This window comes from Protopterus annectens, chromosome 12.part0 (assembly GCF_019279795.1).
Source record: "Protopterus annectens isolate FY-2018-M chromosome 12.part0, PAN1.0, whole genome shotgun sequence".
In the NCBI taxonomy this organism is placed as follows: Eukaryota; Metazoa; Chordata; order Ceratodontiformes; family Protopteridae; genus Protopterus; species Protopterus annectens.
The window spans coordinates 1128601262-1128618180 of NC_056746.1; the positions used below are offsets into that span (position 1 = coordinate 1128601262).

Genomic DNA, 16919 nt, shown 5'->3' on the forward strand with positions numbered 1-16919 from the left:
GATAATCTTCCCCCGACTGCCTCCAAGGAGGGACAGCCAGGCAACACCTCAGGGATGCTGAAAGGGCTTGTCAGAGAGAGGCTCCCTGTTTCCCTGGTTTTTCGGACCCCCTCTGCCTCTAGAGCGGCGTCTGTTGTTGTTACCCCCTCTGCCTCTAGGGGTAAACTGACCACGTGAATCCGGCGTGACTCCTTGGGATTTACGGAACCACATTTTCCCACCTTTCTGTCCTTTGGAGTAAGGTCTAGAAGGGGTGGAAAAACGGACTCCAACAGCAGAAAGAGTCTTGCCGTCCTGTTTGCACCTGGTCAAGGTTTCCTTCACCTGAGGGCCAAACAAAGCTGACCCATCAAAGGGAGAATTTGTGAAGGACGCCTTAAAGGGATCCGCAAAATCACATAGCCGCATCCAGGCTTGGCGTCTGAGAGCCACACCTGTACCTGCGGCTCTACTCGCTCCATCCGCAGCATAAGATATTAGCCGCATGGAGGAGTTTGCAATGGAATTGAGGGTTCCTAGCTGCGAAGCAATTTTTTCTTGAGCCCCTGCAGCTGTAGGATCCTGAACTACTTCACCCAGCTCCTTAAGGATATCCCTCTGGAGTCTGGTGAAGTGACATAGGTAATTCAGCGAACGCATAGCAAAGGTCGCTGAGGAAAACATCCGCTTACCGTACCTATCCATGGTCCTAGAGTCCTTATTAGGAGGATGGACGGGCACGGAAGGATCTGCAAGTTCCTTTTGGTGGCCACAGCCACCACCATGGCATCAGCGGGACACCCTTAGTGAGGAATTGCTTGTCACACGGGCAGTGATAAATTTTGAAGGCCTCCTAGGGACTGGCTCTACAGAGTCAGGAGCTGCCACGCCTTCGTGCAATAACCTGCATAAGGGGTCGAAGGCGGAGACACCCAGGAGGTGGAGGGCCGAGATCCAAACGCCTCTAGGTATACTGACTCATCCTCAGAGGGATTGTGGGTGGGCCAGTTTCCCTTCTGGTTAAGGAGTTCTAGGATGTGTGAGAAGGAGACATCCTCAGAGGGGATCTAGGGATCCCTCTGACTCATCAAAGTCAGTATCCAAGTGACAGACTCGGGAGTCTACATGCTTCCTCTTACAAGTCCTCTTCCTAGGAGGATCTCCCGAAACATCAGGAGAATCCTCGGAAGAGGGGGAAATTCCCAATGGGGAAACCTGAGGCGGAGGATCACTGGGTCCTGTAGCAAGAGAAGTGGCAGAGATGTCAACAGGTACTATAGAGGGAGGAGCTACGGGAACAGACTGCTGACTGATACCAGTGGCCAGCACACTCTTCATCACCTCGAATGCTCCCCTCCCAGGCAGGTCCGAGAGAACCCGTTCCAAGAACTAGGAACTCCAGGGACCACCGAAGGGAAGTCTCCGAGGCAGATGTTGGAGCCGAGCTCACCAAGGTCGAGGCTCCAAGGGAAGAGCGGGCTCGGACAAGGGTCCGATGCCACTCACCCCTCGGAGGAGACCATGGAAGCCCGACCACCGAATCCCTCTAAGGAAGGTCTCAAGAGGAGATAAGAGTAGAGGCTGAAGGAACAGAAGGGGTATCCATCCTCCAGCCGTAGCAGTAACCATTCGAAGACTCCAACTCCAAGCTCTGGGGTAGAGTTGAAGGAGGAACTGTAACGGGTGTGGACCAACAGTCGTCTGTTGAGACGGACTATGTAACATTTGGGCCAGTACCTGTGACTTAAGTAATCTACTGACCACCCTCTCTAGGTCATGATCTGACAGTCTGGATGACCTTGAAGATCGGCTCCGTTGGCTCCGTTCGAAGAAGAGGTGAAGCGGAGCGAAAGTATCGGCTCCAAGGAAGGAGACCTCGACCTCTTCCTGGAATGAGCCATCGGAACCGATACTATAGATCCTGTCGGAGCCGACTTCTCGGAGCCGACAGGAAGCCTCGATGTATCGGCTCCAGCCGGAGCCGATACAGCCACCAAAGTAATGGTGTCTGAGCCGATTGGAGCCGACACCGATGCCTGTGCCACATGGGTGTCGGAACCGATCGGAGCCGACACGTAAGTGGTCGATGCAGATTCGGCACCGATAGCCATCAGTGCCGAAGGCTGTTAAGCCAGAATCGGCTCCAGCGGGCGATCTCGACTCGGAACGAGCCGGAGCCGAGGCCGCAGGCTTAGACACAGAAGCCTGGGCCTTGGAAGATTTAGCTGATTTTGACGGAGCCGACTTAGCTGGAGAGCCCTCCGGCTTAAGAAGGCCCCTAAGTATCAGCTTGTTGCGTCTTTCCTGCAGGACTCTCTGGCTGAAGGAATGACAAATAGCACAGGAGTCATGCATAGTTGTGTGGCAAGGTGCCATGCCATCTGTGCTAGCCTACACAGTGGGTAAGAGCTTTTGCTTCCCTGTTTGTTCATATACTGCACAACTGTCATGTTGTCAATGTACACCAGTAGAAAGCCAGCCTTCTACAAATGGAAGAATGTCTCCACTGCTTGCAAAGTGCTCTCATTTCCTTGACATTAATGTGTTCTTTCAGGACAGGGAAAGCCCATTTCTCCTGTGCTTTGTGGGATCCTGTCCAAGGCCCCAGTGCTCGCTCTGAAGCATTTGTGTGAAGAACTTGGTTGTGAGGGACTGGGGTGAAACCGAAAGCCCAAGTTGAGCATGACCCGTCTCTTCCATCAGAGTAGCTCCTTTTTGAAACAGGGTAATAGGAGGATTAGGGTATCTAGAGGATGGGAATGTTGACACCAGACTAATTTCAGATACCACTGAATTTTCCACATGTGTAGTCTAGCCAGGGGAATCACTGGAATGACAACTGCCATGAAACCCAAGGCTTTCAGCATCAAACTTGCTGTGCAGAATGATACTGAGTAGAGTTTTTGAAAAAGGTGCCAGACTGAAAATTTTCTCCTGAGGAAGGAAGGCAAGCATTCTGCATGTGTCTAGTCTGTAACCCAAGAAAACCAGGTTCTGAGTGGGTATAAGATAGGAGTATTTGAAGTTGATTGTGAACCTTAAGATAAATCAGAAATGTACTGTGAAATGTACATGCTCAAGGAAGGAGTCTATGGAGACAGCTTGACTCCGTAGATAATCCAGGTAAGGGAAAACATGAATTCCCAGTGTGCAACAGATGGCTACCACTGGAACTATGCACTTTGTAAAAACTTTTGGTGCCAAAGAAAGACCAAAAAGCAAAGCAGTAAACTGAAAATGTGACGAGTCAGAGAAAAATCTGAGGAATTTCCTGCAAGAAGGTCAAATGGGAATGTGAAGGTAGGTATTCTTCAGATCTAGTGATACAAGGAAAGCTCAAGGAAGGATGAAAGACAGAAGGGTCTGCAAAAGAGCATCTAGAACAAGGGTACCTTTAAAAAGGTGTACAGAACAGACAAATCCAGAGTAGGTCTCCACTGCCCTTGCTTCCCACCTTGGCACCAGAAACGGTCTGGAATAGATCCATTTTACTATGAAGGTAGGTGGCACTCTTTCTGTGGTCCCTTGATCTACTAAGTCCTGAATGACAGGGTTGAACAAAGGGAGATGGTTTAGTGGCGGAGGAAGCAATGCCTTCAGACAGGGGATAATTTCCCATAAAATGGCACAGTCTTCTTTATTTTATTTAACATTTGTTGACTGGGAAAGTCCGACTAGGACTGAGCCTATTTTCAGTGCAGACCCAGGGAGAAATACTCCAGACGCATGTCTTTGGAATGTGGAAGGAAACCCATGCAAACACAGGAAGGACATGTCAACTTTGCACAGAAGGCACCCCAGCCAAGAATAGAACCAGAGAACCTTTTGCTGTGAGAAGACAAAGTTAATTGCTGCACCACTGCACTGCCCATTATATGATGATAGTCAGGGTACATTTGTCTGTGTTCACAATTTCCCCAGAAGGGAAGGGACATGGAAAGTCTTTTTGAAAGGGGAGTGGAAGAATCAAGAAGGAGAGGAATGTAGTTGGCAAGGTAGTCACAGGTTTGTGCCCCCAAAGAAGGGCTTTCCAGAAGGAGATTTCCCTATGTGGTTAGTCTATATTTGCAACATGCGCCCCCATATATGCCAACTTGGTCCTGTACTCTTGGGGAAAAAAGTATGTGTTTAGCAGTGTTTATAAACAACACTGGTTCACATATTGTCGTTTTTTGGACAATATTTTTATTCTTTGGAAAGATAATCAGGTGGACCTTGAGGGGTTTTCAGAATTCATTAATCAACTGTGTACATATTTCAAATTTACATCACACCATTCAGATGAACTTATTAATTATCTGGACGTGACTATTTCTAAAGATAGGATAAATAAAACCTTCCTTTCAAAACTACACAGGAAAGAAACATTTTCCAACAGTTATTTGGAATTCCAAAGTTGTCATCCCCCACACATTAAGAGAAACATTTTTAAAGGAGAGCTCGTGAGAGCTGCAAGAATGTGTTCCAACAGAGAGGCTTTTTTATGTGAAGTTGAAGGCATTACTGATATGTTTAAAGCTAGTGGATACCCTAACAAAATTTTGGAAAGGATTACCAAGGAAATGGTTGAAGGGTGGGGGACCAAATATAAAGCACTGCTTTACAGTGGTGAGACAATTTTTGACAAACAAACAGGAAGAGATGGATATAACACTAGTATGGTTATTCCATATGGAGAAGGGGAAAGAACCCTTAAGGATATTATCAGGAAAAATTGGAACATTTTTCGGGGTAATTTGGACATTTTTAATATTATAGGACAAGAACCAAGTTTTGTGTATAAAACAGGCAGAAACATCAAATATCTGATGGAACACATAACTACACCAAGACCAGTGTTAATTAAGGGTACAACTAAGTGTGGTCACTGTAACCAATGCCCCCATATCCTTGACAGTGACGTGATATATTTGAAAGGAAGAAGGCAAGGGGTTAGTTCACAGAGAGAGAACTGCAATACAAAGGTATTATTTACATTTCCATCTGTCAAACATGTAATAACTTTTACGTAGGTAAAACAGAGAGGAAATTTAGATGTAGAATATACGAACATTTGTATGCCATTGCCAAAGGTAACACTGAGAATGCCTTATATAGGAACACACTCACTTGCCAAGGGGAAACAAAATTCAAATTTGGAATTTTGGAAGTGATTCCACACAGTATAAGGGGTGGTTGTTGGGAACTCCAAATTGACTTAAGAGAATGTTACTGGATTACAAGACTTTATGCAGTTGCTGAACCAGGACTTAATGACTATGTATCTTTGTTACCTGTGTTAAAAAGGAAAGCCCTGGACTTTTAACAATTAAATGTATTGTTTACGGTTTACTGTTTCAAACGCACAATTCACTATGTTCTTCTAAAGTTTTAGGGTTGTGTATTTCATATATTTTTTAAAAGCGTTTAAACATAGGAATTTTAATAGTGTCAGTGTTGTTTTATTGTGTTTTGAGGGTGTTTAAAGGGTTTTAAACAGCTCTTTTGATGTTCCTTTAACATCGGAATATCCAATTGCTTATTAGTTAATTGTTGATTGATTTATTGTATAAAAAGGAGGTACTTCATTGTATTAATTAGTTCTGAAGAAGTCCCAGAGTGTTATACAAGGGATGAAAGCAATAAACTTATTAACATTAAGTCAACAGTTTCCTTCTTTTTTTGTCCCTGCTCAGTTACCTGTGTTTCTTGTGGGAAAACGATAGTCTCAACAGAATTGGAAGATACGTACAAACTGGTACATGTTTTGTTGTGTTCTTGGGTCTAGTTCTATTATTTGGCATGCATTCGTTATTGGTAGTGGATGAGAAAAAGTATGAAATTACATCTAGATATAATGAACGCTTGCCAAATTCTTGAAATAGCCTACGTGAGACTCATCTATAAAGAGCCTGTAGGGTACCCCCTCTTCCCAAAGGAAAGGATACATAGGAATACCTATACAAACACTTCTAAGCAAAAATCCTAAACCTTTTGGACTTGGTTGCACACTTGCTTAGAAGCCACACAGATGTGTTCCCAATTGTTCTTTTAAATATTGCTTTTCCACTCTCTCTTCCCAATCTTTTGTAACCTCCTCTGATTGAATCCTGTAGATATCATGCAGTATTTTATATGCCCTACTAATTATCTCTGTTTTAGCAGTAGCTTCTAGTTTAGTACTCCAGGAAGACTTAATAGATTTTTTTCCCTCATGTAGACAGCAAATGCTGGCGGAGTGATGGGAGACAGAGATGAAACTGGGAACATGTTTTTTGGGGAATGTAACAAGTTGGCAGATTTTACTCTGTAGGAAATTAGTAAAATGTTAAAAATGTTGGAGAGCAAATGGTTGTAACACAGAAAATGACTATTTTGAGCTGGGACACAGGATCTGACTTGCCCAATCACAGTAAGGCCTTATTAAGTTTAATACTATTATCATTACCAGAAAATAGAAACTGAAATCCAAATCAACTATAATTGAATTACTGAATACTGTAAAGGAGAAAAAAAGAACTGGAGATGGGATCTTCAGAAAACTGAAGCAGCAAACAGCATCGAAATAAAAGGAATTTGTGCAGAATAAAGTAGGGGGGGTCAGGTTTAAAGGATGACAGGAAATCAATTCATATAACGTTGGAGAGAATAATTAAAAAGCAAACAGATGTGTAACATATAATGCATAAAAATGTTAATATGCTTTCATAGTTGGCTTCAGGCACCCACCGAACCCATGGCTGCGGGGAGCCCCAGATTATCTCAAGTATTAGGGCCCCCACATGAAGCAGCCATGGGTTTCTCCATCTCTTCCACTCCTTGCTCAGTGCCTCATTCATTCGGCTGTATAGAGTCATCGTGCAATTCTGTTTTTTTTTTTTTTTTTTCTCTGAAAGAACTTGCTTCCTTGACTGCTGCAGTTAATCAGGTCCTTTGCTTCACTTGTAAGATGTACTCAATCAAGTCCACTTCAGTGCTGCAAGGGACCTGATTGGCTGCAGTAGTCAAGGAAGCAAGTTCTAGTTTCCTGATTGGCTTTGCTGTAGTCTGTTGGGTCAGTTCTGTGGATTATCAGCGTTAGGTACCCCCTCTGAACTGATGAAGGCTATGTGATTTATCAAGCCGAAACCGGTTTGTTCTCCTACATTTTAATATATGCTTTTTAGCAACATATATTAAATATTGTTCATTAGCCACAGTCTGCTGGTTTCCTGTTTTTGGAATACATTTTCTTTGAAACCTTGCACTTGCCGTACTTGCAGAGATTGTGTCTGTACTGTGGACCCCTCTGAACTGCCCAGATTTTTTTAAGAATGTCCATATTTTTGCTTCATATTTTTGGTTTGTTCTTCATAAAATTTGTGGTTTTATTATAAATCAATGAGTATTGAAGTCACTAAATAATGGCAGATATTTATGCTTCAGACTTTATATTAGGGTCACCACCTTTACAAATGCATAAAGTGGGAAATTTTTTGAAGAAAGTAGAAATTGTGCAGAACAAAACATACTCACAGCCAATGCAAAAGACAGGAGTTCATTTTTCTTGCCAAAATGGAAACATTCTTGTGGTATTTGAGTTGCTTATGCTATTTTGTATAACACTTGGGTGTTTAAGATATAAAATAATTGTTTTACACAACTATTAAAGAAAATTTGTGAAATATATTTTCTCCTAAAATCTCAGGACATTTGCCATTTTTTAGTTTTTTTCACAGTACACAACTGCCCAAAGAGGGACACAATCCCTTGCAAAAAGGGACAAGTGGTAACCCTACTTTATATCTTTCAGAAGATGTATGCTAAAGCTAACCCTGAAGGCAAGTTTGTAAGTTTATATGAGCAATATTTAAAGTGTCCCTATTTTTAAGCCTTTGTGCCCCCATTATTTTGGCTTTGCCCAGATTTTTCATGCTAAGAGGTTGAGAGGTATGGCGTGAGCACAGATGAACGACCGCGGGACCAGCAAAGTAGCTGTATTTTAACTGCCCAATTTCTAAATGATGTGAAAAACTGTGCTTTTTGAGGGCAATTTAAAAGGGCTGAACTGGTATGGTCTATGTAGGAAAAGCAAGCAGAAGATTGGTAGCAGCCGTCTATCAAACGCAGAAAAGGCAAGTTGCTGGGTTTATTTTTAACTAGTTTTTGCTAGGGGGCGGGTGCGGAAACCTAGGGAGAGGATTGTGTGACTTTTTCTGCAGAGTTCTTATAGTAAGATGACTTGGGGGGGGGGGGGGGGGCTGTGGTTGTAACAGTTTTATTTTTACCTTTGTCCAGAATTCTTCTGCTAAGAAATTGAGGAAGGCATGCTTGTCTTTAATGTCCAGATGTTATTTTTTTTTAGCTAGTCTTGCATAAGAATATTCAATAATGCATTTTTGTTTTGTGTACAGTTGTTTTGAAATATTGGTAGTGGGGGTATAGTGGCTGTGAGAATGCTGCAGAATGTACAGATGCTTTAATGTATACCAGTCCAAACCCTGTTCTGCTAGTATTGTTTTGTGTATACCGGCAATGTTTACAATTATGCCTGATGCTACACGTTTGTCCTATGATAATTTTTTGCTCTGTCCGGAATTGTTGTGCTGAGGGGTTGGGAGGGGAGTTAACAGCTGAGAGAATGTTGCAGAATGTACAGCTGCTGTTTTAATGTATACTAACGCAAACCCGGTTATGCTAGTATTGTGCATACCAGCAATGTTTACAACTATCCCAGATGGTATACCTTTACTCTATGACCATTTTTTTGCTCTGTCTGGACTTATTGTGCTGAGGTTGGTGGGGGGGGTTATGGGCTGTGAGAATGCTGTGCAATATTCAGATGTCTGCCTGGTATTGGTCTCTTTTCATTAAATCATATGGGATTATGCAATGCATTTTACTGCAAAATCTGTTATTCCAGCATCTTTGTTTGCTCATAAGCGCATTATTTTTTAATGTTATGTCTTTGTGTTTTTATTTTACTTTCAATTCATTCAGATTTTTTCTGTTGAGACACTGGGGATAAGGGGCTGTGAGAATTCTGCAGAATGTACTGATATCTTAATGCGTGCCAGTGCAAACTCTGTTCTACTATCAAAGTTGATCATGGCAAAGTTTCAAACTATCCCTTATGTTACGTATTTGTTCTGTTTTTTTTTTTTTTTTTGGCTTTATCTGAAATTGTTAAGCTGAGAGGTTAGGACAGACGTATGGGTTGCGAGAATTTTGCATAATGTTTAGATGTTTGACCTGTATTTTTAGTCGGTTACTCATCAAAAATGTGGATTCACACAATGCATGCTACTGGAAAAATCTGTTATTCTACCATCTTTATTAGTTCATAAGCACAATGTTTTAAATCCCTAATGTTACGCCCTTACAATCTCTGTTATTCTAATATCTTTCTAAGTTTATCATAGCAATGCTTGAAACTATCCTTGATGTTACACCTTTGTTCTGCAGTTATTTCCAGCTTTGGAATTAAGCTGAGATGTTAGGAGGTTGGTAGGGGCTGTGATAATGTTGCACAATGTCCAGATGTTTGTTAGTTTTGGTCTGTTCATCAAAAATGTGGGGTCACAGAATGCATGCTACTGTAAAAAATCTGTTACTCTACCATCTTTATTAGTTCATAAGCCCAGTATTTTAAATTCTTAATATTCAGTCTTACTATAGTGCTGTCTTCATCATGCTTGGGTGACTATGTCCTGTGTGCGAGTCTGTGTAGCTGTCTGTCTTGTGTCTCTGCCCTGTGTGAGGGAGTCTGTATGGGTGTCTTTGTGTACCTCTGTGGGAACTGGCTACCTTGATGCAGTACAAAGGATCGCCATAACGTAACAACATTACTACTAAATGCCAGTGTGTGTGTGTGTGTGTGTGTGTGTGTGTGTGTGTGTGTATACACATCTGTGAGTGGCTAGCTTGCAATGGTACAGAGGCTTGTAATGTAACATTTGTACTAAATGCCAGTCAGTGTGTGAACCTCTGTGTGGCTACCTTGCTTTGGTACAGGGGCTTGTCATACTTTATTGTTACTAAATTTTAGTTATTTAACATTTCTTGACTGGAAAAGTCAGAGTAGGACAGAACCTATTTTCAGCAGAGGCCCAGGGAGAAATGCTGCAGAAGCATGTCTTTGGAATGTGGAAGGAATCCCAAGTGAATGCAGGGAGGACATGCAGACTCCACACAGAAGGCATCCAAGCTGAGAATTTAACCAGAGAAACTCTTGTTGCGGGGCGACAACGTTAACCTCTGCACCACTGTGCAGTCCCAGTTAGTGTGTGTGTACCATTGAATGGCTACCTTGCTGTGGTACAGGGGCTTGCCATAATGTAACATTGGTACTAAATTCCAGTGTATACCTTGACATTTCAAGTCTTTTTAACGGTTTGACTGTAGTAACACTACACAGTGATTGTTAAATGGTTTTGCATGAGCTTGATAGGGAAGGGGGCGTGACTGCAATGTGATCACACTTTTTATATTCTCCTGGGTAGGGCCCCCCAACTTGAAACTTGCTGAGAGCCCCGAAAATTGTAGCACCGGCACTGTATACTTTTTTTTTCCTCAATGTGTGTTTACCAGTCTCATTGTTTATAAGTGTAAATTTAACTATGGTGCTAAAAGAAAAGATGCTTCAAATTAAGTATCTCAGACTCCAAATGGACTATCCCTTCATTTTCAGACAGTCCAATATGTCATATGCAGTAGCAGCATCCCGATACACCTACCTTCACCCGAAAGAGCAGACAGCCTATCCAAAGTACCATGAAACAGGTAGAATATTTACAAGTACTAAAAAACAGATCTTTCCACTATTTCTCTCAGTCTTCTTTAAACACTTAGCCAACTGACACAACATCCAGCTTACTGGACATGTACGGGCAAGAAGGTGTGAGTGCATACATATCCAACAATTTGGCTAAATGGCTTTCAGTTATATGGCCAACATGGCTGCATTCCAGAGTGCAGTTTTGAAAAAGATACCATGAAGCTTCAGAGTTAAATATCAAACGCATCAAGAAAATACTGCCACTTCAATGCGAGCATTCTCTGCTCCAGAACAGCAGTTCAGTGAACGGACAGACTGTTCCACCTTCTGGGTAATTAACAAGGCAACACCCACTTGTAAGAAACATACAGTGGTATGCATTTGCAAACAAAGAGATGTCCTGCTTTTAAAATAGTTATCCTCAAAAAATAATGGCCAGCAGAAATGTCAAAACTAAAGGCAATATTACATCTACCGCCAAGGTACTAATGAAAGTCATCGGAGGATCAAAAGTATCTACACCCAAACAAATCGGGTAGACACTTATTATTAGAGAGGAACAACAATGGTATGGAAAGATAAGGAAGTGAAGCAGTAAACTGTGTAAGTTTCTCTTACTCCTGCTCAAGACAGTGTTTCCTGGAGAAATTACCTATGTAGATGCGTCACTGTCCGTCCACTTTATTCTCCTTCAAAATGACTAGTTTATTTACAGCACAAGCCTTGAGGATGCTTAGGCTTAAGTAAAAGATCCAGTAAACACTCAGTGAAGTAAGCCACAAAACTATCAGATACTACTTCACATCAAATAAAGCAAGTCAGATTATGCAGAGTGCCAATAAACTAGTGCACGTACAAAGTGCAAAATGGTGGGAAACTGCCTTGATGACACAGAAGGGCATTTGTCCATGTCAAGAGTACAACTAGTCTTCAATAAGAAACACTTGCACAAAGGCTCATCTTGTTGGGGGGGGGGGGACAACACAGCAGTATAAGGTCCAGGGTAACCAACCTAACACATGGCCTGGGAACAACCACACTACAGGGGTCATGTAATATCTTGTGCATTTCCTGGTTATAAGGACAGACCCTGTGACTGTGACAGTTTAATGAGAAGGTTTAAAACAAGATTCTAGAACTTGGAACCCTTCATAGCTTGTTGTACCTTGCTCATATGAATCTCTTCTTGCTCACTGTAGTACCTGTGATCGCTACCAATAAAGTAAGTTTTCAATGGCAAGGATAGGCCACTTAATATGGGTCATCTCTAAGATGTAGAAACAGGAAACAGATGGCAAAGACTGAGAGCAGCTCTACCACAGCCACAGGGCTAACTAAGCCTCAGAATAAGGGCTAATAATTCCAGAAAGAAGCCAAAGTGAGAGCTCATGGAAACCAGCACAACAGGCATGCTAAAAGTAGAAATAAGTTGGCAAATGGGAGATTAAAATACTGATCACAATATAGGCTCCACAATATTATGAGTTGTAATATTAAACCCATTTTCTCAGGAAACGCTTAACATTCTTATTTCAATTAACAATTCAATAAATAAATTGCTCACCTGATCTGCATCGCCGTTATCATTTGTAGACACAACTTCAACGTGGCACTGATACTGCTCAGACTGAAACTGGAAATAAATAGTGTGTTTTAATTCTTAATCTGAACTCTAATGCGGGGGGGGGGGGTGAAATCTAAAATGGTTTGCTTAAATTTCAGCCAACAACGGCAGCACAAATTTACTTTAAGAAATTTCACTCAGATTCATTAACACACTGTGATTCATGGACTATTCAAGAGAAGACTATTGCAGAACATTTTTAGTAACATTAAAGAATTATTTGATAAACACAATATTAAAAAAATGGCTTTCTACACTTCATAATTACAGCTATGTAGACATATAGATCAACAGAAAAGCTTGAAGAAATTAATGTGGCAGGTCATGAAAGCAACATAATATTTTTTCAACAAGCGTGAAGTCTCCAAAGGTCCACCCTGGAGACTTCATCAATTAGAAAGTACAGTTGTGTAAGTAAATGTACCATAACAGTAGATGTCCAAATACATCACTGGTGCAGTAGCATATAGCGATATCGGATATACCCTGCTAAAGATCAGGCATCAGGGCAGTATTCTAAAACGTTTTGGTGCCTTCAACATGCAAGGTACATCCAAGGAAATGAAGGAAAGTAGGTAAAAAAAAAAATCACACTTACAGGCTGCAAAATTCAGTTCTTTCTCGTACCTTAGAAAAGGAGAGACTGAAAATATATATTCAACGTTGCAGGTTGCCACTTTAGAAATATATGTGCTAGAAGAAAAGTAGGACAAGAGTAAAAATAACCCAAACCGGATGAAACTTAAAAGCAGAAAGTAAGAAAAAAATTTGAAATAAAATAAGAGGGTGGGAGGGAAGGATGTAGTGCTGTAATGGTGATCTATATGAACAGTTACTGTTATAGTAAATTTGCTTACATACTTGTATTATGTTCATCATTAGATCATTGCAGCAGTAGCATATTTTTATTTATCTACTTTACAATTGTTTACCAGGGATGTCCAACTGGACCAGTGGCCCTTTTTCAGCAGAGGCCCAGGGAGAAAAGGCTCCATTACAAAAACACATTATAAACAATACAAGAAGTCGATAACAATCAAGAATACATAACTTTGGTAAATATAGGTAGTACATTGTTTACACAAACAATAAAAATTGAGACAGTAATATAAAGTGGAAAAAAAAAGAAAACTAAACTAGCATGAAATAGCTTGTGCCATCATAGAGGAAGTAATCCCTCATATATATGTGGGACTACTGCCAAAGCCTAGACAGCAGAGAAAGGAGACCGAGGGTCAGAATCAAGAAGCCACTTCATAACTGACCAAGAAAATCCTGCTCTGGCGCTAGGAAAAAGTCAATCTTGTGAAGTTTTGAGAAAATGTGTACAGATGTCCAAGCACCTGTTTCTAAAATGGATCTAGAGTCCACCCCTTTCCAAACTGCCTTAACAGAAGCCATGGCTCTGATAGAAACAGATAGCTTTAGGTTTCTGAAGAAGGGACTTACCATGTTGGAAATAACAAAAATGAACAGAATGGAATAACCATTTGGAAATTATTTTCATACTATTTTTTTGTTGTTGTATTTCCATTAAAATAAATAGCAAGTCGAATTTTCTATAGTCTTCTATTTTGTCAATGTATATGCAGACACCAACAGTATACAGGATTCTCTCTCACACATATCAGGCTCAGGAAAGAGTACAGAGAGTTAAATATATTGCTTTAAACTAAATGTGAGGCTGCAAAGCATCAATCACATTTGTGAAATATGACTATAAGAGTAAGTGGAAAAAGTGAACTTTAGCTGACTTTGTTAAACTTTGTGAGGAACTGAAAAGCATTTGCCTCACACTTCAGGTCATTTATGTTTGGAAGAAATCTGAGGGGAGGGTAGAAGGAAAGAAAAAGGTAATTAAATAAAAAATTGTTTTCTAATTTCTATGAAACTTTTCACAATATAAAATGCATATCTTATTGCAAAGTACTTTTAATTCTTGTATGTGATAAATTTATTAAGGTAAACAGAGACCTTTTTCTTTTTCCTCTTCTTTCTTTTTTGGTATTAAGACATATAGGCATTGCAGTGCATAAACAGAAGAAATGCTAGACAAAAGCATTCTTAAGTTAATATGCTGTAATCTTGGGTGGAAGTGGGGGTGGTGTGTAAAAGTACACATATCATAATACATGTGGAGCTGATATGTTTTCTCTTACTTTTGCACATATCATAATATATGTGGAGCTGATATGTTTTCTCTTACTTTTGCATAGGCGCATGTCTGGATTAAAACCCTTGGCTTAATCTAATAACACATTTTAACTGGGAACAAATAAATGTGAGAACACCAAATATAATGAAAAGTTTTCCTTTGGAAATAAATGTTTCAGCTATTCTTTCATGCTGCAGCAGAGGACGACATCTTTATTTTTTCTCTTACCATTCCACAGAGGCAAGCTGCCAACAGGGTAATAAAAGACAGAGCACTGGTTTCTTCAACGCTAAAAGCTAATTATTTCTAAAAGGATTTGAGCAGTTTTCACATCTTGGGGGAGATTAAAAAAAAAAAAAAAGAACAGACACCAACAAGTGTAAGTAGAAGCACAGGCAATAATACGCATCTTAGCTAACCTCAATTCCAGTTTAAATATGGCCTGTATTAGCAGCTATTTCGTACAAATGTTCCTATTAGGGAATTTAAACTTCATTGTTAGAAGATGTACAGTTATTTGTGTGTGTATTAAGTTGCCAGGTTACGAGGGTATTCTGGGGTTGTGTGTTTTGTATGTTTAGTGATGTTATTAAAACAAAAAGTCTTGTAAAATGTAACATAGGTTCCAATGTTGATAAGAACAAACAGTATAAAGGATTAATCTGCCAAACATTAATGGGTGTATGTATCACAAAGCTGGAAATAAGACATTTAAAAAAGCTGCCTTATACAATAGGTGAGAATAATGACTTCTTGCCATAATGGAGACGCACTTCAGCGTTTCAAAGGGTTAGACAAAAAGGAAATAATAGTTAATTATATTAAGAAATGCAGAGTGCAAACAGCAATGCTAAAGGAGACACATTTGGAAAGAAAAGAGCATGTGAATTTGATAAAGAAAGGATTTCCATATAGATATTCTGCAGAATATCAGGGAAAAAAGAAAAAAAAGAGTTCATATATTAATTTCTAGAGGAGCTCCAGAACTGATAGAAGAGGGAAAAATATAATAACGACAGATTTGTCGTGGTAAGGGGCTACTGGCAGGTGATGAGGATTACACTGGCATGTATTTAAATTCCAACTAAAACTGCTGAAATTGGATCAATTAAAAGTTTTCAGCAGAGAATATTACTTATAAGTTGGGATTGGAATTTCATTTGCAATAATGAGGATGTATCAGGGGGGGGGGGTTGAAAGGGAAAATATAACAAAAGATGGTATACTTCTGAAGAAATGTATGAAAATATTTAATATGAAAGTCATGAATTCATTAGTTGGAACACTGAGAATTTACATATTATTCCCCAAGGTACAATAACTGGTGCAACACTTATTTTTTTTTAAAAAAACAAGAAACATCTTTATTAAATTATCATGCATGACACAGGCAATCTTACATTTATATAAATGAAGATAAACCCTACAGACATAATCTCAGTTGCAAATATTATAAATTACAAACCATCCACAAGAACTGGAACTTGCACGGAGAACAAGCAGCACAAATTTTAGAGTAAACAATTTATTTTCCGCTTTCGTCGTTAGACTTCATCAGAAAACAATACATTCAACAATAAAAAACTTTCAGTTTAAAAATATCTGTAAACCAATAGAAAATACTTCATCCCACAAATAAGTGACATCACAAACCCAACTATTAAAGACATACACGTCTGATAAAAACTATTTGTTCAAGTGAACCCTGCGGTTCTTTAATGTTGACTATATCATTCAACCATGGTGTTTTGTCAGAGTTTAACCTAATCTGCCACAGCGCTTCTTTTTGTTCCAACTCTGTCTTAAAATCCCCACCCCTCATATGAAGTTACTGCCTGTTCCAGAACTGAAATTAGGAACTTATTATAATTAGGACACTTCAAAGAGCGTTTAAAAAACACACTTCTGCCACACTTCTTTTTTATGCTGTAGTAATGCTCTTTGATCCTGGCACAGAGAGCCCCGGGTGGTCATCCCGATGTAAAATGCAGTACAATGAGAACACAACCCAATATACACCACACCATTGTTTTTTACAATTGGTTTTACAATTAAAATGACCAGACACTGGAATAGAGTGTGGTAAATGGGGCAAATTTACAAAAGGTCCCTCCAGTATGTACCTACAAATGGTACAACTTCCACATTTGTGCATGCCAAATGGTTTGTGTGTAAAATAGTCCTTTTCTCTGTGTTTTTTTCACCCCTCAAATAATAGTTTTAAATTATAGTGATTTTTATACACAGAATGGGGGTGGGGGCCGACTGTCACAAAAAGGTCCCGATTGCCCTCGAAAATTTTCCAACTGTCCTGTATAATGGCAGACACTCCAGGACAATCGAAGCCAACCAAGAAATCAATGCAGAAGATAAAGCAAAATATCCTTTATTATTAGACAGTAAGCGCTTTCGCGTTGCTCAGAACG

At 40.1% G+C, this 16919-nt stretch overlaps 1 protein-coding gene across 3 annotated transcripts in view; it reads right to left on the minus strand.

The window, feature by feature from the left end:
• Positions 1 to 16919, minus strand: part of MYBL2 (MYB proto-oncogene like 2) — a 779549-nt gene that overhangs the window by 426896 nt on the left and 335734 nt on the right. For all 3 annotated transcript variants that reach the window (XM_044090138.1, XM_044090137.1, XM_044090139.1), the window contains exon 7: positions 12279 to 12347. In XM_044090138.1, the coding sequence (XP_043946073.1) occupies positions 12279 to 12347 (69 nt within the window). The remainder of the gene's footprint in view (positions 1 to 12278; positions 12348 to 16919) is intronic.